This window comes from Alosa sapidissima, chromosome 11, assembly GCF_018492685.1.
Source record: "Alosa sapidissima isolate fAloSap1 chromosome 11, fAloSap1.pri, whole genome shotgun sequence".
In the NCBI taxonomy this organism is placed as follows: domain Eukaryota; kingdom Metazoa; phylum Chordata; class Actinopteri; order Clupeiformes; family Clupeidae; genus Alosa; species Alosa sapidissima.
The window spans coordinates 4788323-4813469 of record NC_055967.1 but is presented as its reverse complement, the minus strand read 5'-3'; the positions used below and the strand labels follow the sequence as shown (position 1 = coordinate 4813469).

Here is a 25147-nt window from a genome sequence, read left to right as displayed (position 1 = left end):
AAAGCACAGACAGTACATGCACCTTCCCCTTGTTCCCAGACCCGCTTGACCACGGGAGTGTTCTCGCTGTCGGCCTGCTATGGCGTGCTGTCCGCGGGGGCCACCCAGGTGGTGACCGTGGAGTGTGTGGCCGAGCAGCCAGGCCTTTGGCAGGAGTTCCTCGCCGTGGACATTAGCGACCGAAACCCTTTGGACAATCCTGGAGGCATCCCCTATCAGCTGGTGGCGGAAGTCTGTATGCCAGGTGTGTGTGTGTGTGTGTGTGTGTGTGTGTTTGTGTGTGTGTGTGTGTGTCTGTGTGCATGTGTGGATGCTTTTGGTTGTAGTTGTCCCTATTTTTCTACTGGAAGCTTAATTGTGAAGCTGTTGCGTCACTACTTAGATAGTATGCTGATGTGCATCTAATAAGATCTGGCTAGCTTGATGAACAAAACCTGTCATGTTCCCTGGATGCTTTCTGCCCTTAGGCATAATAAAGGACATTTCTTCCATCTTCGAGGAGCACCACATCTGTAAGAACAGCAACATGCTGCAGTGTGAGCAGTTCAGAGATGCCAGAGGCGTCTACGTGGAAGACGAGAATAAGTTTGTCTTCAACAATGTAATCGTCGGACAGTCAGCCAAGGCCCGCTTCCGTCTCACCAACAGCGGCAAAGTCCCCTGTGCCATGAGCCTGTCAGCAAAATCAGTGCAAACCAAGGTGAGTGGATTTGCGTGTATGTCCAACTGAGTGAGCTGTACTGTACGTCTCAACTGAAAGGAAATATGCTTGTTGTCCTCAGTCCACCCGAACCACGGAGGTGTTTGAGCTGCTGCCCAGTAAGATGTGCCTCCCCAGCCACTCCCATGCCTTCGCTGTCATCACATTCACCCCACCCAATATGCAGTCCTATCATGGCAGCTTTGAGGTCACCCTGGAGGGAGCTTCCAGGTAAAGCACAATGCTCAGGAAGGGAGATCTGTATGACGTCGTATACGGTTTGAAATAATCATCCAATAGTGTGTGTGTTCTGTCTTCATTGTACTTTCTGTCTTAACAGCATCTAGATTTTATGTTCCCAAATGCTCTGATGAGAACACTGATATTCAAGGTTTTCATCAGTCTTTTTCTCCATCCTCATGTCCATTATCATCCTCCTCCTCCTCCTCCTCTTCCTCCTCCTCCATCTTCATCATCACCCTTTTCTGCCTGTGCTTTTTCATCATCTGTCTCAGTGTCATGGCGGTGGGGAAGACCAAGCTGCTGGTGATGGACCTGCTGGGCGATGGGAACCTGCCCTGTGTGAGCGTGTTGCAGCCCGTGGTCAGGAACAGCCGGGGCCAGCCTGTGCTCCAGTTCAAACGCTTGCTGGTTGGCCGACAGCAGACCTTACCGCTGGTCATTAAGAACACTGGATACCTACCTGCAAAGGTGGGCCCAGTGCATTCAGACAGTGCAGGAAGGACTATCAGAAATGCAGTTTAAACATTGTTAATAAATTAGAACAATGTTAATAAATTAGAATTATAGTTGATATAGACCTTGTGGTCTGAAATTATAAGAATAAGAAATGGACAAAAAGTTATTTCTACAGTAGTGAAACTCAACATGATTGCAAGATCACATTTACAATAATTCATTGCAGCAGTTTTGTAAGTGTTGTTGTAAATGTCTTTTTTGGATTGTAAACAACAACAGTATATGTCAAATGAATTACAATACACATGCTTCTACAGGCCCTGTAATTGTATAGACATAAGTTATACTGTTCTTATGTGAAAATCATTATATCCTGCTCATCTTCAGGCCACTATTGAATTGCAAGACAAGATGGGAGTGTTCAAGATGAAGACTGCGCCATGCACTTCATCCAGAATCATCACCCCGCTGCCTGAGGATGAAAGTGGAGAAGGTTGGTCAGTGCTGCTTGTAGATCATCACACATACTGCATCACATAGACTTGCCAGAGTGCAACCTACAGTAGATGCTTGTCCTTCTCATACTCTGGTAACATGCAAGTCAGGTTGGACTGTGCAATGGTAAAGGTCAATCCTAAAGTCTTAGAAAACTCCTTTATGGACCATTTCAAGAGAGTTCCATTATCAGCATCATAGTTGGCCCCACAAGACTTCCTTTTTAACATTCCATATGTTATCTTAATGCAGAGGAAGTAGATTGGGGCCCAAATAGAACGTTCAAGCATTGTTTTTGTTTTTATTGTTGAAAGGGTCTATAGTGGTGGTGACAGAAGCTATTTAGCTCTCACATAAGCCTACAAAACCCAGTGAGAAGGACAGCCCACTCCTTATTTAAAGACTGTTTCTACAAACAAAATTGTTGGTTTTGTTGTCCCACAGAGGAATCGTCTGGCAATGTGTTGTCGCTGGACGTGAGTGTGGGCCAACAGGCAGCGTTTGAAGTGGAATTCTGTCCAGGAAGTGCTCAGAGCTTTGAAGCCTCCATACGGCTGATGGTGGCCGATAACCTATTTGAAGAGACAGAGGTGCAGCTTTTAGGAGAGAGTTACCAGGACATCGTCACACTGGACAACATCATCAGCAAAGGGTTAGAATCCACAAATGGTAAGACCCTACCACCTATTCTAAATATGAATTCTCACCATTAGATCCATGGGTAAAGGAGTACACCTCCTGCAGAATGTTTTTATGTTGAAAATCAAACCAAATGGTTATAATCAGGACCTTTGCCTGTTGGAGTAATCAGCATGTGTGAGGGTCCGTAATTGGGTCTGTGTCCACATAGTGAGCCCTGAAGAAGGCCCAATCGCCGCTACGCGTGGGCAACTTTAAAGTCCTTAGTGGACATGTCATAATAATAAAGACATTTTACAATACTCCTTGGAGTGCCTTGGTGAAGAAAAGTTTTTTCTTTTCAACTAATTTTGGACAAACCTTGAACCAAAGAGCACCCACCAGAACACATTTTTTTTTCTGGTGGGTGCTCTTTTTTTTTCACAATTCTCCAAATGGACTGAGCACGCCTCTGACTTGCAACAATAATATATATATATATATATATAGTCGTAAGATTCGTCAGATAAGAGCACTTCAACCTTGCATTCACTGGAAATTATATATATAATTTCCAGTGAATGCAAGGTTGAAGTGCTCTTATCTGACGAATCTTACGACTTTATCATCTGTAAATAACAAAAAAACAGTAGTGGCAGAGTGTGGCAGTGGCTACTAGGGTCAGAGACTGGCAGATTCATTCGTCAGTCTGCAAGTAGGTGACTGGTTTCGCATAACTGCATTAATTAAAAAGTCATTAAATCAATCGTGTCCAAGTAAGAGACCACACATTGCGCACCCGAAGTAGAATAAACAAAGTTGATCCAGGCCACCTTGCCACAACATTACGATTTCTGGAACATATTCCTATAGTTTGCACACAAATGTGACAGCAATAATGTGAATGCATTACTGTATGAATGAATATGAAGGGAAAACGCAAAAGTGCAAGGAATGGGCAAATGCATGAGCAGTGTTTCCCACAGAATTGAATTCTATTTGTGGTGGTAAGTTTGCAGAATTAACTTTAATGTAGCAGTTTTTAACAAATTAGCGCAGCGTGGTTATGATGCTAACTAGATTTAAGCACAATTTAGCACAACCTGGAAAATCATTGTGTGGTGGTCAATGTTGATATTGTGGTGGGCCGCCACAAATAAGTCAATGTATGGGAAACACTGATGAAGTCGACCTCATTCATCACAGATTTCGAGGAAAGCTCTTCAAAATCTGAAATGTTTGATAAGCCAGTCATCAACAATCGTGGAACTAAATATAGGCGCTGTCTCTAAATAGGTTTCATAGGTTTTAATTGTTCACTACAGTTAGTGTTATCATTTTTAATAGCCCACATTTCACAATAAGCTGTGCAAATAAAGGCCTAGACTCGTGATGAACTAATGTTGTTGCACTGCATTGCCTTTAAGTGTTGCCAACTGATATACACATTGGAAATGTGCGTACGCCACACATATAGTTGGCGTGGAGAAACCGGGAGCACATTCTCACGCTCATTTACTCTTGATATCCGACCGTGAGCGTGAAAGATGGCGTACGCAGCATTTTGTGTGTACGCAAGCTTTGTACATGAGGCCCCTGGTCCGGTAGACTTTTTATGCAAGGCAGAGATTTTTACACAAGGCATACAGTATCTCCATTCTCCTACAAGATCATCCTGATGTTGGAATTTGGTTTCACTTTGGTTAATATTGCATGGCAGGGGCGAGCGCATGCAGTCATCTTACTGTTCTCGTTTGATTCTGTTTCAATTCTTCTAGACTCCTTTGATGTTGGATGTGTTTTTTTTTTCCTCCCCGTTTTCAGACAAGTCTGACCACCTGCACTTCGGCGACTGCCACGTGGCCAAATCCTACCAGGCCACCTTCACCATGACCAACCTGAGCGGCTCAGACGTGCTCCGCTTTGAGTGGCCGCCGGACAGTGCTCAGGTGTGCTTCTCCCCGCGGCTCGGCCACCTTCACGCCGGCTGCGCCAAAGACGTCACCGTCACCTTCTGCTCCAAGCAGCCCATTGCGCTCAGCGCCCAGCTCCAGAAGTGCAGGCTGTGTCGCATCGTCTTCCAGCAGCCTGTGGACCAGGTGGCGGACTGGGATGACCGTCAGAGGACGGTGAAGTGGGTGGACACCTCTAAACCAGCGGCCACTCAGACAAAGAAGGTACTGCATTACACTACAGGTTTTTTTTTTGTGTTTGTTTTAAAGGCAAGGCAAGTTTATTTATATAATGCATTTCATACACAGGTATAATTCAGTGTGCTGTATATAAATAAAAGCAAAGAATAAAGGTAAAAAAAAAACGCAAAAAGGCAATAGTTAAAATAGTTTAAAAAAGTAAAGTACATGAAGTGGAATAATTCAAAAACATAAAAGACAAAGAAGAATAACAATAATAACAACTCTTCATACCATTCAACGGGTTGAATATTTCATGAAAATACGAAGACAGAGTAACCAGCATGTCACCCAAGTCTTCAACATAGATAAAAACTGTACAGAGCACTGGTGGATGACATGGAGAAAAACTTAGAAATGCAATTTTTAAAGGGTCTTTTTTATTACCAGTTGGCTGTTTTGCATATGTCTGACTTAATTGGGAGCCATGGCCTGCATATCTGTGTTGAAGGTGATTGAGATCGACCCAGAGCCCTCCAACAGTGTGGTGGAGAACTCCTCTAGAGAACTGAAGCTACTTCTGAGCGCTGTGTGTGACTACGCCAAGTTCACCTGCGACGCTGAGCCCATACACTTCAAAGACACCATGCTGTACCAGACTCGAGTCTACAAGTAAGTGTGTTTCCATCACGTGTGTGTGTGTGTGTGTGTGTGAACGCATGTGTAGATGCTGTATGCATGCTTGCATATGTTGTGTGTTCCACATTTTCTGTATCACGGCACATTCCTAACAGTGTCAGATTCCACAAGTCACCGACCAACTCTGTCTCCTGTCTTCAAACCGTGGGATGAGATTTGACTTTTTTGCCTCTCTGTGCTCTTTGTCAGGCTCCAGATGTCAAATAAAGGCACAACTCAGATGGACTTCTCCTGGCAGATCATGTATGGTGGAGCAACAATCAGCCCAGATCACAGAGGTAAAAAGACACCATCAGTCTACATATGATGCGATATGATTTAAATGATTGACGTAATTTCCCAATTATTAGCCGCGGTTTATACATTGATTTTGCAAAATTTTCTTCAGCTGTGAGGTTAATACAGGGGGGCAGTTAATATGGTATTACTGTAACATATAAGGTTTGAAAATAATAATTTAACAGACTTGATACTGCATGTGCAGTTGGAGTTGTCTTTTATAATGGGTTACAAGTTGTTGCTGCAAATTACATTAAGCAAACAATGTTTTGAAACTCTGAAGCTGAAACCTTTGCTTGTATCCTCTAGTAATAATCTGACGACCCCAACGGTGTGATAGATGTCCTATCATAATATCATTAGTGGATAGTGCTTTAGTAGTGCTTTGCCAACTCTGTGAGAGAGTTAAAGCTGTTGCCCAGATAAAGGTCCACTTGGCACCTATGTGCTTGCAGATGTTCCCAGCCGCTCCGGTGGTCAGTCTCGCTGTGGCACAGCCCTGCGGCCGTGCTCCTCTCTTGGCAGTGTGTCCAGCATGCTGCTGGGGGACCCCGAGCTGCCGCCGTTCTGTGTGGAGCCCAGCGTGGGAACTATCGGCCCTAGAGCCAGCCAGACTTTCAGCGTGCGGTTCTCCCCCATCGAGGTGGCCGAGTACGAGGCTCAGCTGGTGTGCAGGTCTGGAGCACCTCTGAAAGAGATATGTCACTGTACAAACACAGTCTACACACACACACACACACACACACACACACACACACACACACACACACACACACACGCACACACACTATGCTCTGAAAAAACACAGTCACCCCTACCTTCACTCCTGATCCTGGCACAAGCACTTGCACAAGCACAAGCACTCTCTTTCACCAAACTCTTAATTATACATACAGTGCAACCGGAAAGTTTTCAGACCCTTTCAAGTGTTCCATATTTTGAACTATTCGGCCACAATTCCCAACAGCGTGTGTGGAAGAAACCAGGCACTGAGCTGCACTGATGGTTGTCATTCTGTATAGGTTCTCCCATGTCAACAAAGGAACTTTGGATCTCATTCATAGCGACCATTGGTCGTACAACCGTGAGACCTTACAAAACTGTGAGATCTTATATAGACAGATGTGTGCCTCCTAACTGTCCAATAAAAAAGGGTCTGAATACTTATGTAAATGGAATGTTTCAGTCTTTTATTTTTTATAAATTTACAAAACACCTGCTTTTTTTGTGGATTATTTGACTATTGTGTGTAGATTGATGAGAAAAAAATAATAATAGAATTTTAAGATGAGTCTGAAACATAACAAAATGTGGAAAACTTGAAAGGGTCTGAAAACTTTCCGGTTGCACTTTCCAGTTGTAACTTTACACAAGTTACACAACTTGTACAGTACACAACTCCTTAGTCCAGTACTTCTTAAAAGCTCTTTGTTGTACAAAGACATCCAATCCTAGTTAAACGGTTTCTCCATTGTTCTTGGCAGTATTCCCAATCTGAAAGACGAGCAGGGTCCCACCATACAAGTCCGAGGCCGCAGCCTGCTCCCCTACTGTCACTTCCACCTTGAAGAGTCCGACTACATCACGGGCAACCGGCGCAACCCAGAGCTATGGGGCCCACAGGGTACCTTTCCACCATGCACCCTGGACGCCAGCACGCGGGTCATAGAGTTCACATCCATCGGGGTTGGTCCGCCCACCACCAGGTGAGTGTTGCCTCCTGGGAGAGCGGTGCGATATCACCAAAATGTCATATCACGATATAGATCATCTCATATCCAAACAACGATACATGTCACGATATAGTATTTTTGGTGAATTCAACAAAAAAAAAAAGTGAATATAACTACCGGTAGCTATAAAGGAAGGCATATTTCTGAATTTTTTAGATTTGACAAACCAGGCCAAAAATGCGATGTACTGTACAGGTTTGCCTATTACAGCAACCCAATGGTGACAGACCTGATTTATGTTGTTCATTAATGTACAATTTGTACATTAGGCGCTAATTTGGACTGTGTATGCTAAAACCTCATGTAACTGTATCATCAATATCACAATATGATGTATTACAGTTAAAATTCTAATAAATTATTATGATATACGATAGACAATATGGCACAGCCCTACTTCCCTTGTGTATAGCCCGCATCCCATTATGTGTTTTGTTTAATGCTACCTTGAATGATATACCATGAATGAAATCCTACTAAGTCCTTTACATTTAATGCAATTATTCATAACCATTACACAGACCAAAGACTTGCTTGTTAAGTTATAAGAAGACTCTCTGTTTCCCCACTGCAGGCAGTTCAGCTTAGTGAACCCCACCAACAAGCCGTATTCTTATGAGTGGAGATGTGTGGATGATACAGGGCCCTCGCCTTTCAAATGCCGCACTCCAAACAGCTCCATCCTACCTGGGAAGAAAGTGGAGGTGAGTGGACAGAGCATTAAAATCACCAAAGATATGTTAAGTAATTTATTAAACTATTCAATACTAATATTGAAACCTCTCTGAGTGGTTGATGGTAAAGAAATATAGTATATAGGTAGAAACATAGTACAGGTGGGCAGAAATGTTCTGAATCTTAGACAGTGGGGAACCTGTAACTCATGCAAGACGGAACACAACAACAATTATCAACTATGATAACCTGTGATAACTGGTCTGCAGTGTAATCTATTCACAAATTCCACAGGTGATTTTTGACTTCTGTGCCGTGGCCCTGGAGCTAGTGGAGTCGTTTTGGACCTTCCAGATCCCCGAGCGCAACATCTCTGTTCCCTTCTTACTGGTGGGCACTGCTCGTGACCCAGTGGTCTACTTTGACCGGGCCCACCTCAACATGGGCTGTCTGCTCATAGGTAAGTCATTTGTCTTCACCCCCAGTCTTACTATATGTAGGACAGGGATGCGCATCTTGCTAGTCACACTCATTCTTTAAGTATATTTGTGTAGGTAGCTAGTTCGTTTAACATCCGCTATGTTGATATTCATATGAAGAAAAGACACAAGCACTCCTGTTGTTCCCAGTTATCATCCTACCTACTCACTGTAATGCCTTTTTAACTGCTGTGCATATTATTCACTGTGCATGCTTTCTCAGTGCCTGCTCTAAAAAAACGGTGTGTATGAAAGTCCTTAACCCTGAACAATATGGCTATATGTATCTTCCTGTAGGCCGCACGGTCCAGCACACGTTGAATCTGGTGAACAAGGAGAAGGAGCCGTTCCAGTTTGCTGTCCAGGAGAGTTCCTGCTACTCCGAGGGCTTTGTGGAACAGCTGCAGGTCGAGCCCATGCAGGGGACAGTTTCAGCCAATGACAAGCAAGTAGCAACTTAAACATATCTATAACCACTGACTGAATGTGGAACGGGTTAAGCCCAGATCTGTTTAAGATGGCATAGGCAGTCAGAGACAGAAAGCATGTATGTTTTCTCCTTCATGAGTGATAGCAGGTCAATAATTAATTTCTAAATAATTAACACTATATGAATGGACTGTGTTGTATTACCTAACACACCATTTTAACATCCTAGATCTAGAGCAGTGGTCTCCAACACGGTGCTCGCGGGCACCAGGTAGCCCGCGGAACGGCTATGAGGCGCCCCCAGCGCACCTTCTAAAAATAGCCTTCAGGTCGCCTGCAGATCACGCTCTAAAAACACGCTCCATTGTGAAGTTTTCAATAGATATTTAAGTCTAGACTAGAACCATTTTAAGAATGTATGTAGCCATACATCTGTAACATTAAATTGATATTGGTGATACCTTACAAATTGTAGCTGTAATCCATTTCCTATTCAATCTTTAAACAACAACGGAAGCGGAGCGCATACACGCTGCTCGCATGCATAAACAGTAAAGGGGAAAAAACTTGCTCGTCTGGTGTAGCCAATGGAAGCATATCTTTGCAAATGTTCTGTGGCCATTCTATGTTGGTCAAATACGGTTCTTGGATGATTGTTCAAGGACTGAAAAACAATTGCTTTAGCTTACAGGCCTTTTCTCCTCTGTAGACTACTGTACTATAATAGCGCTGAAAATTTTGTGGCATGCTTAACTGAGCATGACTGTGCATTACCTTTTTTGTCAGATCATGGAGAGATTTCAGGTGTGCAATAACTTTAAAAGGAGTCTTCATATGTTGGGGGTGATTACTATTGAAATGTTAAAACCAAATTGTCCACTGAAATCAGAACTTAAACAACCCCTGAATTCATAATGGTGGGTGGGTATAAATTGGGTACAAATTGTAACCCAAATTATTAATTGCACGAAAAATTATGTTTTTTTGTTAAAAAATTAAGATTAGATTCCCCATGCAAACTTTGAAATGAACAAACTGAACAAATATGTTGGTAGTGTTGCACATATTGATATTAAACTAGATTCGCTTCGCTGCGCGGCAGTCATAATTATTGAAGAATCAGATGAAAATACAGTTGCTTAATATATGAATACTTATAGGCCTACAGAATATTGATAATTTAAAAGTAAAAATCACATAGGCCTATTATTTAGGAGGACCCTCGCAAAAAAGGGGTGAGGGTCTGTTTCTTTCAAATGAGTAGCCCTCCATATGATTTCGGGTCTTCAGGTAGCCCTCATTACCAAAAAGGTTGGAGACCCCTGACCTAGAGCATCTTAACACTACACGCATGTTGAGCCACTGGAAGAAACAGGTCATAATGAACGGCCCACCCTGACTTGATCCCACTGTCCCCTTGCCTATTTGTCACGGCAGGTTGCCAGTGGTGGTGACCTTTAGGCCAAGCCAGGCGGGTGAGGTGGCCTTTAACCTGGCGGTGAGCGTGCAGAGGAAGGTCCAGCCGACCGTGCTGAACATGAAGGCCGAGTGCTACAGCATGAGCGCCACGGTGAAGTGTGAGGACCCCGAGGGCCACGTCACCAACATGGCCCCCAACAGCCTGTGTGAGGTGGACTTCAAACAGGTCAGTCATAACACGGCAAAGCTACATAGATAAGTACAGTAAACAAACATCTGGTACACCAAGTTCATCCATTTTATTACTTTGTGCATTTCAGTACAAAATGTTGCCAGTTGAATAGATTGTCTTTTTTATAGTTCATAAGCCCAAAAGTGTGCACAGGATAGTAAATGAGAGATGGGATGTGGGTTGCGGTAGTAACCGCAGGCCGGATTCTGACCTGGGTCACCATGGGCACTGGGCCCATACGTGGGGATGAATGCTGCTGTATACCAGACATTCAATTTCACACTAGTTCTATTCCACATTGGTTCCTTTTTCTGTCCCTAAAGGTGGAGTTGAGTGATAAGGTCTCTTTTGCATTCCTGGTGTCCAACCCTGGGCTATTCAGCCTAGACATCCACTATCAACTCTGGGGTCCACCTGAACTGCAGCGCCACCTACAGGTTGAGCCAGAGTATGACACCGTGACCACTGGCAAGCAGAGCCACTGCACTGTGTCCTTCTACCCCCAAAACAAGTGTGTGCTCAGAGACGTCGGCCTCAACATTAAGGTATAGTCCAGGCGCTGCCATTGCTTTCTTCTGTCCCCTGTGTCTCTGATACTGTAGTTGTCTTATTCGGTATCTTTCCTCTGTTTTTTGTGTGGTGCAGATCAAGCACGGGCCTGTGTACAGCTGTGCCCTGCGGGGGGTGGCGGAGGTCCCAGGACTGGACTTCTCCTTCAGAAAGCACAACTTTGGGAAGAACTTCATCTTCTCGGTGGGGATGACTCCAGCCTCAAAGACCCTGGTCCTCACTAACCGAGGAGAGCGAGGAATCAGGTGACTAAAATTACCATGGCGACGGTTGGCAGGAGATTCATTTGACAAGTCATGATGTGTTGATGATACTTCCTGCAAAAATAAAGCATTTGCAGTATACAGGTATACAGTATCAATGATATTACAATGTACATTATTACAGTTGTGCATGAGAGACAGTATATTGCACAATATACCACTGTTTTGCATATTTTCAATATATATTTAAATTTCTGTATATATATATATATATATATATATATATATATATATATATATATTCATTGCATTTAGATTTAAATATATTGAATATATACAGACACAGTGGATTGCCATTTTCGGTCATGTTTCCTTCGCCACAGCGTGGACTGCTCCTTCACAAACACCCCCTTCTTGAAGATGGACTTCCACCCCAAAATCCTCCCTCCTGGTGGTTACATGGATGTACCCATCACATTCTACCCACGAGAGGCCAAACAGTACCACGAGAAACTGGTCTTTGGCATCAACGAGTGCATCAAGCAAGTGGTGGAGATCCTGGGCCAAGGAACAGAGATTAAGGTGAATAAGAGGCTGAAGAGTTTTACACTCTGTTGGAGAGAAAGTATGTCCTGTTTGTGTGAGCTATTGGAGTGTGTTCATTCACTCTGTCGGTAGACCCCTGTTATAATGTACATGGCTGTAGCTCCGAGGGTTATGTGTGTATGGTGTGATGCTAGCTGGGCTCAGTTCATGGTTTTGGTTGTCTGTGATGAGTTGCAGATTAAATGAATATGTTTCATTGGAGATGTTATTGTTTTTCTTTTTCTTGCTGTGGATCACTAGCAACTTTGGGACCCTTTGTAATAATTTGTTCATAAAAAAAATGCTATTTCAAAAAGCACTTACACTTATAATCAAACACTTTAGTCAGATTTTACTCTGTGACCCAAGCTGACTGCTGATATTCTTTACATGGCTGTTACGGACAGCTGTTGGAGCACCCTATTTGTGCGTCGCATCTGCCCTCCTCTTGACTATCGCTTAGTATGTATTTGTGTGTTGTGAGGATAAATGTGTCATGTGTTGCCACCTCTGCTGTCCCAGCTGGACTTTGAGGACCCCAGGCAGAAGGTAGTGAATCTGGGATCACTTCAGGTGGGCCAGCGCAGCCGCCGGGTCATCCCCCTCATCAACAACAGTGCCTCGGCCATCACCTTCTGCCTCCAGCTCAACTCCACAGTGGAGGCGCTACAAGATGCACAGGTCAGATATAGGAATATATACACCAGGGTTTCTGTCAGCTGATATTTATCTGGTAACATTTATGAACAACTCACATTATGGTGTTGCAAAGAGAAAGGTTTTCTGCCTTCTTTTGTTGATTTTGGCTGTTTTGACTGCTGGCTGCTTCTAATGACATAAAATAGATACACTGCCCAATCTTTAAATGTAGCAGTTGTGACTTTCCTATTGATGTCTCTGAGGGTGAATTTTTACTACTGGTAGGTTATCTAGATAGATTACTATATTGCCCCATAAGTTGTACATTTGATGCCATGCACCCTGAAACATTTTGATAGGCTATAGCCTTTATTGAGATTGTAAAAGTCCGGCTTCAGAAACTAGCTGATCTACCTGGCTTAAGAGTTGTGCTAATTAAAATCAGCTGAGTAAGTGAATGGTTGGAACAAAAATTTTGCAGCACTTTTACTTTCTAAAGCTGAACTTTTACATCTCTGCACACACACTGTACTGTATGCACATATATTGTACTTATAGGTATGCATTACAAACATAAGCACATATTCACAATGATCGACATGGATACAGACAAACAAATATGTACACATTCCCTCGGGATAAATAAAGTATCTACAGTATCTATCTACATATTGTACAGTGTTGCATACAGATATACATAAATACACTTACTCGTCATCATCATTATACACTCACTCTCATACTGTACATCCCAGTCACATTCACCCACACACGCACAGACACACACACACACTGACAGAGAGCTGTCTTTTCTGGAGCACACCCACTGCTGTACAGTATCATCTCAGCACTGGTTACTCACTGGTCATCTCTGTCAGACAGCCTCTGACTCTGTGGGGGTGACTCTGAGTTTCTGAGCTTCTGTGTAGAGGAAAAAGGGAGTTTGTCAGTCTTCAACTTCTAAGACAGCACCAGTACTGCTAAGCGTAGAGTTATTCCACTCTGTACCCAGGGAGGCTACAGTAGATCACATTCTGAATCAGGGGAAGAAAACTGTAATAATAAGAGTCTAAGTTCTGTAATGCCTCAATATGAAAAGTAATGTGTGTTGTGTTTGAATTGTATTTCCTCATGGTTTTGCAGCTGTCCTTTCTAACCATGGCCAAGTGCAAAATGAATTGAGTTTTGAGTTTTTTATGTTTCTTCAATCAAAAGTTAACACACTTAATGTGAGTGTGGTGTTTTCTGCATCACTAATTTGCAGAAGAGTTCCTCTGGTGTGGCAGAAGTGAGAACTGCAAGTAGGCAGTTTAAACCCTATGTGTTTTTAAAGTCCATCATTATGCTGTATATGTAAATGTGTGTGTGTGTGTGTGTGTGTGTCTGCGTGCGTGCGTGCGTGCGCGCGCGTCTGTGTGTGTGTGCGTGTGTGTCCAGGTGCTGTCCGTGTCCCCGTCCAGTGAGATGACGGTGCGTGGCGGTGGCGGGCGCTGTGCGGTGGAGCTGCTCTTCACTCCCCGAGAGCGCATGGCCCCCTTCAGCGAGGAGCTGCTGCTGGAGTGCCTGGGCATGGCGCGCCCCCTGCTGGTGCTCCGCGGCTGCTGCCACGGCGTGGAGGTCAAGCTGGACCAGGACTACCTGACATTCGGCGCCGTGGTCCAGCGCTGCCAGGCCACCAAGTGTATCCTCATGCAGAACACCGGCGACATTGGAACCAGGTACATACACAGCGGTCATCCTGTGTCAGAAGTACATGAAAGGGTGTATGTGTGGTTGGAAGACAGAATAAATTAAATAAAAAAAATAAAAAAAAGATAATGGCTTGCCTGATAGATTATGGTTTGTACTCATATCAATCATATTATCAGTGGTGATCAGCTCATACATCTACTATTATATCAGCTCATACTGTATATATAGGGAGTTTCACCCTCTCTCTCTCTCTCTCTCTCTCTCTCTCTCTCTTGTTCTCTCTCTCTTATTCTCCCTCCCTCTCTTCTGTTCTCCCCCTCTCTCTTTCCCTCAGATTCCAGTGGGATGCGAAGAGTTTTCTCCCCGACTTCTCCATCAGTCCTGTGAAGGGCTACCTCTGCCCTGGGATGGAGGTGTCGTTCAAGGTGACCTTTGCCCCCACAGAGCTGTGCCAGGACCTGCGTTATGAGGACCTGACCTGCACCATTGAGGGCAGCAGCCCCATGTCCCTCACCCTCACTGGCTCCTGCATCGTGCCCCCCACCGCAAAGGAGGTGAGTGCCAGCACCCAGCATTTATACTAAACCCCGGCCTACACTGGGCACGCAACTCAGGCGTTCTGTTTGTGGACCGTAAACAAAGTTTTAGAAGACTAGTCTCATTTGTTAGAATGAGTGCACTGCTATTACAGTTTTTATCAATTGCTTTTACCTGGTTAAGTAAACTGGAACCCACTTGGTCTTCATGACTACTTTCTTTGCACAGCAGAAGTCATCTCTTGCGAATGTGTTCACACATTTTCATTGGGTTCACACATTTCTCACACCCTTTTGCAAAACAGTTAGCACAGGTGTCATTCAAAAGCCCCAAACTCTATTGGTTTTCCCATGCTAAACAAAAGGAAAACATCTTTTCACAGATGGTATAGATTCCATGCATAAGTCTGAATCTCTGATACACCTGTGTGAAACTCCTTTGCACAATTCTTCAATCAGCAATCATTCATTATACATAAGAGATGTCTGTTTTGGGTTGCTATTTGCAAGTATGGATCTACTTGTAATGCACATTTAGACAAAGTACTGTATTGCCTATTTGGTGGAGAAAACAGTACAAAAGGTGTTTACTGTAGGTTTATTTCAATGAAAGTTGTAGTTCAATGAAATTTACAGTATCTTGCTAGGTGTTTGCTGTATGTCTTACATGTCAATGACAGTTACATCTTGGGAGGAATTAATAAATTATTTTTTTACAGTATTCAGTAAATTTTGTCTTCTCACAGTTTTTTTCTGATACCAGAAAAATGACTAAGTAATGGAACAGACATAGCAAAAATGCTCATTTTGAGAACTAGATTTTGCATTTTGTTGTCAAGTGTGTAATGATTGATTAAAGAGTGTTTTTGAATTGGCAACAAGTTGTAGTGTTTGAAGGCAAGATTTGCTTTTGCTGCATGTTTTAAGTGTTTTGAGAGAGTAACAGCCTTTTGCAAGCAAAATGTGTCATTTTGTCCAGAGTGCTTTTGTTCAGACACGGGTGTTAACTGTTTTGAGAATGTGATGTCAGAGTTGACACAGGTATCAAAACGATCGAGAAAAACTCTAAGTCTGCTGTAGCCAGTCCCATTGATTACAGTGTCGCAGCACGAGCTCCGCAGCATGCAAAGCGCCCAGTGTGTCCTGCCTGTAAGAACGGCTACAAGGACCTCTTTCAGAAGCAAAGATCATTAGGTCATAAAGACTGAGAGATGGTCAGGGTACTTAAGTAGACTGTATGTTAATACAATGTTACAGAATATAGATAATCCAAGTGTGAGTCATATACTATATGCTATAATGCATTTTACGTTCATCATGTTATGTACATAGTACAATATAGTTCAGTTCCAATGGCTAATGGTTTATGCTAATGATGGGCTAATGGTTTATGCATATTTATAATGTATGTTTCATTATGCATTATTGAAGTAAAATAAGAACAGAATAGAATTTATTTGAAAGAGAATTAAAAGAACGATAAGTGACGTTGACATGAACAGAGAGTGTGGGATGAGATGTTGGGGATATTTTTAGACTCGTTTGGACCCAGCCTTCACCCGTCATTGCCTAACCATCTGCTGTCTGTCTAATGTTCTGGCTCAGGTAATGAACTTCACCTGCCAGGTGCGCTCCCAGCACACGCAGCCACTGACCATGTCCAACAACACCAACCAGCGCTGGACCCTCAAGCCCGTGATCGAGGGCCAGCACTGGACCGGCGCGCCCAACTTCATCATCGAGCCCTACCAGCAGAACAAGGTCTATGAGGTCATCTACAAGCCCATGGTCATGACCACAGATGGCAAGAAACATCAGGTGGGCGCTAGACACTTTTATAGAGTGTTTTCTGTGGAGTTCAGAGGACTCTGGTCAGGGCTTCATGCCCGAGGCAGAGCAGCCATGTATGACCCGATATCCACACAAGCCTCAGCCTGCTCTGCCCTCTTTCATTTTAGTCATTTAGTAATTAACTTGCTGGGTATGTCAGCTTTTAGTACTGCTCTTTCTCCCTTAAGGCCCATTCACACCAAGAACGATAACGATAACTATAAACAAATATTGTTCTCGTTAATATGAATGACGACGTTCACACATAAACTATAACGATAACGTCATGAAGAACGATATCGTTGGGGATCACTTTCAAAGCGATTTTGAGAACGATAAAAAGGTAATAGCCAATCAGAACCCATCGAATTTTAGCCGTCACATTCATTAACACAAGAAGAGACTTTGTTTATCGTTGTTCAGTGTGAGCACTTTTATCGTTATGGTTATAGTTATCGTTAACGTTCTTGGTGTGAATAGGCCTTTAGTCTCTCTTTCTCTCTCTGTCAAGCATGAAACATGGGGGGCACACGCAGATTTCAAAGTAAGAAGTACATTTATTAAAAAATATAATTAAGAATATTAAGAAAGTCACTATGGTGAAAGCTCAAACAAAAGTGTAGTGCAAATCAGTGTCGAGGGGTTCATCAGGCAAAACGGAAATCAAAAGTCAAAAGGCCAGAGGAAGGGAGAACCTCACACATGGGGAGAGCAGGCCTCTTATCCCTGCACCAATCAACAGCCATTTTGCACACCTGTGTACACCTGGGCCTTAATCACCTGTCACAAAGAGAGAGAAAGCACAAGCAGCAAGCAATGCACACCAGCTGGAGGGGCTACAGGAGACCCGTCACCCATCACACACACACACACACACACACACACACACAGTATTTGCTATGTACCCATTTTTATGTTTGTTTTTCTTTCTTTTGCTCTGCATCTCTCTCTCTCTCGCTCATTCTGTCTCGCTCAGGGTTCCATCTTCTTCCCCATCCCGGATGGCACGGGGATGCTCTATACGCTGGTTGGCACTGCTGAGTCCCCCAAGTCTGTGGCCACCATCAGCCATGAGCTGCCCTGCAAGACCACCTACACCGAGGTTCTGCCTGTGCACAACTGGCTGCCCAGGCCACAGAGGTAGACCCACACCATTTTACAAAGTGCTCCTCTATTAGTGTGTTCACAGAGAGCCTTTACGCAATTGGCCCATTGATTCACTAGACCTTCCATTGGCTCCTCACTGCACAATTGATTTGTTTTGACATGAGCACAATAAGCAGGTGGCTGTGATCAGTGATTTCTGATCTACAATAGAAGCTATTAGTTGCAGAAAATTGGTTATATTTCAGGTATTTCAGCTTATAAGATATTAATAGAGGTTGGCAGGGTACAACACACATTACAAGCCACAAGCCATGATGAACTACTTTTGCAAAAATGTGGTTTGTAAGCATGGTTCTTTCATGGGTATTTTGAAAACAAATTCTGTAAAGACTAGAACCTACAGAAGAACTCTTACTAACCCAAACTTATGTTTTGGTTTGAATAATAACTAATGACCTTACTTGCATGTTGTATCTGTCCTCAGCCAACTGTTGTAACTAAGGTACACACTACATTTAGTCCCATTTGCTCGAATTAATTCACTGGAGGTGTATGTTTTATAGATGTTGTTTTAAGATTTAAGCAGTCACTCCTTTTTTTCTATGCAGAAAAGGTTACAACTGCACTCCGTCTGCCATACAGTCATATGCAAACACACTTGCTGCAAATACTGCTTCAGTTCCCACAGCTCATGTTGGAGCAGATGTTTCAATTCAGCTCTGAGAGAAACTAATTTCACTTGTATAATTGCATTTCCGCTAGACTTCACAGTGATGACAGCTCAAGTGGGAGAACAATATGCCTCGGCCCTCACAAATCCATACCTGTGTTCGTTAGTCACCCTAAATGGGAGTGTCCCAGATAGCCTCTCTATCCTGAGGGAGACTTCCACATGCTCGTTTTTCCTCTCCAGGTTCCGTGTTTTGCTGGAGATGATTAAACCAGAGCGTCCAGACAGCACCATCTCTCTGAAAGGCCTGGATTATGTGGACGTGTCGGGCCTGGCCACCAAAGACTATAAAATCTCCTTCTTCACCTATAAAGAAGGCGTGTTTCATGCCAAGGTGAGACAGACAAGTAATTTTTTCAGCAAATCAGCACTGGGACTGTGAGATTTTCACTTGTGGTTAGATGCTAACTGCATTTCCTTGTTTACAGACTTGTACTTGTCCAATAAAATATAATCTACTCTAACGTAATTCAAAGGACGTTGGGTGGTTCCCCTTCCAAGGATTTTAACTAACATCTGGATCTGTTCATTAGCCCACCACCCAAGCCAAGAGGTGGAGATAATGAATGAAATGGCCTTTTTATCACAAAGAAATTAATCAGGACTCATGCTGATCAATCTCCTCCCTTGGGATCTAACTCTGGAAGTAATTTCTGCTCTGATCAGGATTAACTCTCTTATCCCACCCTGCCCTCTGCTGTTTTCCAGGTCACGTTCCGCAACGAGGTGACAGGCGAGTACCTGTTCTACCTGCTGAGCTTCAAAGCTACACCGCCGGGGGTGATCAGCACGATCGAGATGACCACGCCGGTGCGGCAGGTCACGTCAGCCTCGGTGAAGGTGGAGAACCCGCTGTCCATCTCCCTCTACTTCACCGTGGAGTGCCGCAGCCCTGACGTCAGCCTGCCCTCACAGCTGTCCGTGCCAGCCATGACACAGGTACGCTGCCATCTGCTCTGCCACGTCTGTCACGGATCCTTCGTCCGATTCCGTCTCTGGGAATGTCTCCCATGTTGATTCACTGTCAAAAAAGTTGACTGATATTTAGCAGACACTTTAAAAACAAAGCAACGGTAACAGTATAGAGCTGTTGGTTATTCAGTCATAGGCAGGTAAAATTTTCCCTCAAATTATTTCAAGTTGAAGTTCAACCTGTCCTCAGTACTTCTAATACATTTGGCCTTAGTGTTCATTTTATGCATAATTTATTTATGTCCCTTTTATTTCAAATATCTACTCTGCCACTTGGACCAAAATGTGTCCTGTTGAGTTCCCTCTGTTTCAGTACTCTGTTACAGTACTTTTGCTATGTTCTCCTAGTAACAATGGACCCATGTCTCAATCTCTCTCTCTCTCTCCTTGTCTCTGCTCAGGGCACCCTGACGTTTGAATACCAGCCCCTGAGGGCGGGTGAGTCCACGGCGCGGCTGGTGCTGCACAGCTCTGAGCTGGGGTACTTCCACTATGACCTACAGCTCAAGGCTCTGCCCCCACCCCAGGAGAAGCCCCTGTACTTCCACGCGCCCCTGGGCAGCGGAGTCTATATGCCCGTCAAGTTCACCAACTATTCCCGGGTCAAAGCAGAGTACACCTGCAAGGTGAGAGGAACAATAGAAGCCAGGGGAGGGACTAGGTGTTGGTGTGTTGTCTTGGGGAAAATCTGTGAAATAGTTCTACTTCTAAATGCCCCCATGTTTCTTTATTGTGCAAGTCAATCAAGAATAAATACAATCAATAGAATGCAGAGAATTACGCAGTCATTAAGTATGTATCAGTACAGTGTATGGAGTCATGTGTGTGTTTATGGGTGTGGGTTGGTGGGTGAGAAGAGAGAGGGCATATTCTGTGTGTGTGTGTTTGTGTGTGTGTGTGTGTTTGTGTGTGTGTATCTGTGTGTGTGTGTGTGTGTGTTTGTGTGTGGAATCTGTCCCATGTTGTTCCTCTGTGTTTCTTAGACGGACCTTCCTGACTTTGTGGCTGAGAAGCTAGTCAACGCGTTGCCGGGCTTCCAGGCGGGCATTGACACCACCACAGAGGTCTACTTTGAGCCGTGCCAGCTGGGCGAGGTGCGCGGCCTGCTCACGCTCTCCTCAGCGTTCGGCGGCGAGTACGCCTTCCCGCTGCACGGCACCTGCACGCCGCCCAAGGCGCAAGGCCCCTTCAACATCCGTGCCGGCTCCAACGTCTCCATCCCCTTCAAGAACATCTTCCTGCAGACCACGGCCTTCTCCTTCCAGGTGGACAACCCGGCCTTCACCGTCAAGGGTGTGGAGACCATCCGGCCCAAGAAGACCCACAACATCCTGGTGGCGTTCGACGGGCCCCTACCAGGTGCACGGAGCCCCTGCAGTGGGAAGCTGATCATCTCCAGCCCACGCATTGAGGGCCAGCCCATCGCCTGGGTCTTCTACCTGAAGGGCAACCTGCCTGACCAGGCCCTGAGGGACAAGTCCTCCTGAGACCCACACATCACCCTGACCCAGCCATACACACACACACACACACACACACACACACACGGGCCTCCTGAGACACACACACACACAAATACACACACATACACACAGGCCTCCTGAGACCCACACATCACCCCCACCCAGCCACACACACTCAGGCCAATATCACTGCACTTTACAGGGTTTACAAAGAGCTCTTTTATGGTTTCGTAACATTTAAATACAAATTATTTGGATATGCTATGCAGTAGTGTGATGTATGATGTATGCATAGTGTGATGTATGCATTTTTTATGTGCTTTACACAAAAGATTATCACTAATATTACACTATTCGTTCATTTGTTTATTTGGTTAGCATACTTTATACTGCACCTGCCAAAAAAGGATGATTTTACAATATTACATTGTTACAATTATACATAATAAATTTACTTGGATTACACATCTTTAAAAGAAATATTAGTGTGTGGTATCTGTGGATGGATCAATGGAGAGTGTAAACATCGGTGAAAAAATCAAAGCACAACCTGTTGTAGTTGCACAACTAGTCGTAGTTATGAGGAATGGTTCCTGTAATGCTTTATTACAGTATATCATGGCAATTTGAATGAAAATGATGAGAGTCCTTACTTGAGCCACTAGGGGGTGCTGTTGCTGCTCTGGTGCACTGTGTGCTGAGAGGCGTCCTCGGGACAGCTGGGCTGAGTGGGTGAGTGTGAAGAGATCAGCTGGACAGCACAAAGGTTAATGAGTTAGATAATGTCATCCAAACCAGACAGGCGGACCAGTATTCCATTGAGAGGAACACACACACACACACACATTACACACAGTGCTCTAAAATACACACACAAATGTACAAGTGAACGTGTGTCTGTGTATACTATAGTGAGGGAGAAGCTTCTGATAATAATGTGTTTATGTCTGAATAGAAGTGCATAGTGGTGTTGCACAGTCGTGTGGCCTCTGTGTGTGTGTGTGTGTGTGTGTGCTTAGGCTGGTATCACACCATGGATTTTCAACAGCTGCATTGGAAAGAAAATCGACTACTAAGAGATTTTACGATTCTGCATGTACAGTACATGTGTGAGAGCCTGCGAATCAGTGGATAGTCCTACGATGAAGCTGTGTATTTGATGCATACCAACTCCACAGCAGGGGAACAACACCATGGTCATTGCACCACCTTAGTGTGCATGCAGGATGTGTGTGTGTTGTGTGTGAATTCTGTGTGAGTGTGAGCAAATCTCTGTAAAATGTCCTGTTGACTTTTCCAGTCGAGTGCAGATCTGCACTCCTCTCTTCTCCAGCGAGCAAGTGACTGAGTGAGGCAGGACAGGCGTCCTCTTCTGTCTGAGTGAGCGGGTGAGCAGGAGCTAAGGGTGAGAGATTCATTCATATGGTGAGTGGGAACGCTCTAATGAGTGTGTGGGCACTCGGAGCCAAGCCAGGACACACACACACACACTCACATACACACATGACTTTTATTTCACACACCCACCACCGTTTACACTGTGGAGTTTCGTACTGACACACAGACAGGTGTAAGAGGGAGCTTCTACTTATAGTGTTGAGTCTTTCTTGCTCTCTCTCTCTTTCTCTCTCTCTCTATCTATCTCTCCTTCTTTGTCTTTGTCTCTCTTCTGTGGTTTTATGTATGTTTCTCCTACACTGTAGTACAAAAGGATGAATCTTCATTTCACAGCATTCCTGTACAGCAAACCTTTACTGTCATTCTGAATGTAGCACTAATATCCACGGTCGTCGTGTGATTTTTTAGAGTAGTTTTTTGGTCCATATTCAAGTTCTGAGAGTGAACTACCCCATCATAACCCCAAAAGGTTATAAATAATTTTGAGTTTTCTCTGAGTTCAATACTGATTACTGGAGCCAATGCCACTCCTCTGAGCTGTAATCAAGACAAATGAAGCTTGCACACTCCGGGAGAGGAGATGAGAGGGACTTGAGCTCGAACAGGTCAGTGAGTGGCTGCTTCCCTGAGTGGCTTCTTCGCTTAGAGAGCCTGACCTTGATGGAGCAGCATGTTTGTGTGTGTGTGTGTGTGTATGTGTGTGCATGTACTGTATGATCATGAGTGTATCAGTGTATGCCAATGCTTGTGAATGTTTGTGTATGTTCATTCCAGTGTGTGTATGTGCGCATGTTGGATGCATTGCAGAAATGCTAATGCCACATACACCTGCCATATACTAGAACTAGGGCTGGGATAAACGATTATTTTTTAAACGATTAATCTAGCGATTATTTTTTCGATGCATCGATTAATCTAACAATTCATTTTTTCAGTCCGATTCGATTTCGATTCGATTATCGATTATCTCCCCATTAATTGACTAATAGCATTTATACATGTTGATTTATATATCTGAATGAAAAAAACATGAATTCCTTAACGTTGCAATATATGTTTATTGCTCTTAAAATTCCAAAATAAAAGACTATACACGTGCCAAGTAATGCATTCATAGTCAGAGGTAGCATTCAATAAAGTTCAGTAGTGTATAGGTCTAATTCCGTTCGTTCCCTTGCAATTGTAACACTAACGCAGTTAAAACGCAGCTGATGTATGGATGCAATTCATAACGTAGATAGATAGAAAGATGGATAGATACTTTATTGATCCTCAGGGGAAATTCAAGAACTAACGTAGTTAGTTCAAATAACAGTTTGTACTTCTCCTTGGGACAAGCACTTTTGAGTCTTGGAAAACACTTTTCCATTTACATTCAGTGTCAAGAGTCAATAAAATGAGCCCTGAGTAACAAAATTGACAAGCAGCTGTAAGTAAGCATGCTAAACTCAACATCCAAACAGTATTCTAACATTAGCTTTTTAGCTGGATTGCATAACTTAACTAAGTTTAGTCTCCTCAAAGTACTGTTGTGATAGACTTTAGCAGAGTTAACTTGACTGCAGCAGTTTTGAACAAATTTGCACAGCATGGTCATGATGCTAAGCGGATTTAATAGCAATTTAGCCAGCTGTGTTCTATGCAATGCTTCTATGTGGCAACAACAATCCAATCGTGAATATTTTGTGTTAAATGCACATGCAGAGGAGGGGCAGCGGGCTCGTTACGAGAGAGAGCGGGCGGGGCAGGGAAAGGCTGCGTGCGTAATGGCTCCTACACACAGCTGCATGCGTTGCGTTGCTGGAGACACATCCCATTCACTTTATATGGGCTCACGTCATCCGTTGCCGAACTGAATTGTGGGTCCGTTGCATCGCGTCGCGTTTCTCCCGCCGCTCGCGTTGAGAAGTTCAGCTGTTGCTGCACCGACAGACGGCACCGGCCAATCAAGCCAATTGACTGACAGCACCAACCAATCAAATTACGGTTATACTTCAAATCATTTGCATAGCTACCGTCGGGAACACCCACTGGCATGCGTTGACGGAACGCAACTGTGTGTAGGAGCCGTAAAAAGTGTAGCTCAAAGGATTTTATCTAGGGCTGTCAAAATAACTGATTAATTTCGATTAATTAATTTGAGAAAAAATAACTGATTAAAAAAATTAGTGCAGATTAATCGATTCCGTATGACCTTTGACCCCGAGCCGTTCTAGTCAGTAAAAATTAGACTGTAAAATGAAGGAGAGAGAAGAAAACGTGCTGCCTAGATCATTGATAGGAACATTTACTTTTAAAAAACGGCCTGATGGTGTTGATAAAAAATAAAGTGTTGAAAATAAAGTCCTCTGCAATGTCTGCAGCAAGGATTTGCATATCACCGGAGTTCATCAACTCTGTAGTCGCACATCAATGCAAAGAAATAAGTGTTGACATTGAGGGGAGTGTTAATTTATTTTCATTGTGTCCCCTAGGTTATATCTGTGGCCTGAAATGCCTTGTATGTGAAAAAAAACTTCTTCCCTAAGCACTTTTGAATTTATTTCCTCAGCATATTAGGTCATATCATAGATTATTATGGCAATTATTTGAACAGTGAAACTAATAATAAAAGAGTCTTTGAACTTTAATGTCACTAATGCTGATTATTCAATGATTCATTTGAATTTAAATATTTAAAATACTTTCACAGCAAAAATTATATATGTGATTCATTTAGATTAATTAATCACAGAGTATGTAATTAATTAGATTAATTTCTTTTTCTTTTAATCGATTGACAGCCTTAATTTTATCTTATCTTTAATTTAAATAGTACAACATAGAACATCAA

At 43.5% G+C, this 25147-nt stretch overlaps 1 protein-coding gene across 3 annotated transcripts in view; it reads left to right on the top strand.

Annotated features, from left to right (window-relative positions):
• hydin (HYDIN axonemal central pair apparatus protein) overlaps positions 1-21381 on the top strand; it is a 90057-nt gene extending 68676 nt beyond the window's left edge. For 2 of the 3 annotated variants that reach the window (XM_042108674.1, XM_042108673.1), the window contains exons 59-85: positions 40-244; positions 468-700; positions 783-931; positions 1216-1411; positions 1787-1892; positions 2339-2563; positions 4337-4689; positions 5156-5316; positions 5533-5621; positions 6078-6297; positions 7107-7328; positions 7930-8059; positions 8325-8490; positions 8807-8954; positions 10376-10583; positions 10913-11134; positions 11235-11404; positions 11746-11944; positions 12470-12628; positions 14024-14304; positions 14613-14832; positions 16420-16632; positions 17621-17784; positions 18665-18815; positions 19190-19420; positions 19855-20079; positions 20437-21381. In XM_042108674.1, coding sequence (XP_041964608.1) covers positions 40-244; positions 468-700; positions 783-931; positions 1216-1411; positions 1787-1892; positions 2339-2563; positions 4337-4689; positions 5156-5316; positions 5533-5621; positions 6078-6297; positions 7107-7328; positions 7930-8059; positions 8325-8490; positions 8807-8954; positions 10376-10583; positions 10913-11134; positions 11235-11404; positions 11746-11944; positions 12470-12628; positions 14024-14304; positions 14613-14832; positions 16420-16632; positions 17621-17784; positions 18665-18815; positions 19190-19420; positions 19855-20079; positions 20437-20940 — 5550 coding nt within the window. In that variant the 3' untranslated portion in view covers positions 20941-21381. The remainder of the gene's footprint in view (positions 1-39; positions 245-467; positions 701-782; positions 932-1215; positions 1412-1786; positions 1893-2338; positions 2564-4336; positions 4690-5155; positions 5317-5532; positions 5622-6077; positions 6298-7106; positions 7329-7929; positions 8060-8324; positions 8491-8806; positions 8955-10375; positions 10584-10912; positions 11135-11234; positions 11405-11745; positions 11945-12469; positions 12629-14023; positions 14305-14612; positions 14833-16419; positions 16633-17620; positions 17785-18664; positions 18816-19189; positions 19421-19854; positions 20080-20436) is intronic. The other variant, XM_042108675.1, reaches the window with a different exon arrangement.
• Positions 21382-25147: the final 3766 nt, after the last annotated feature.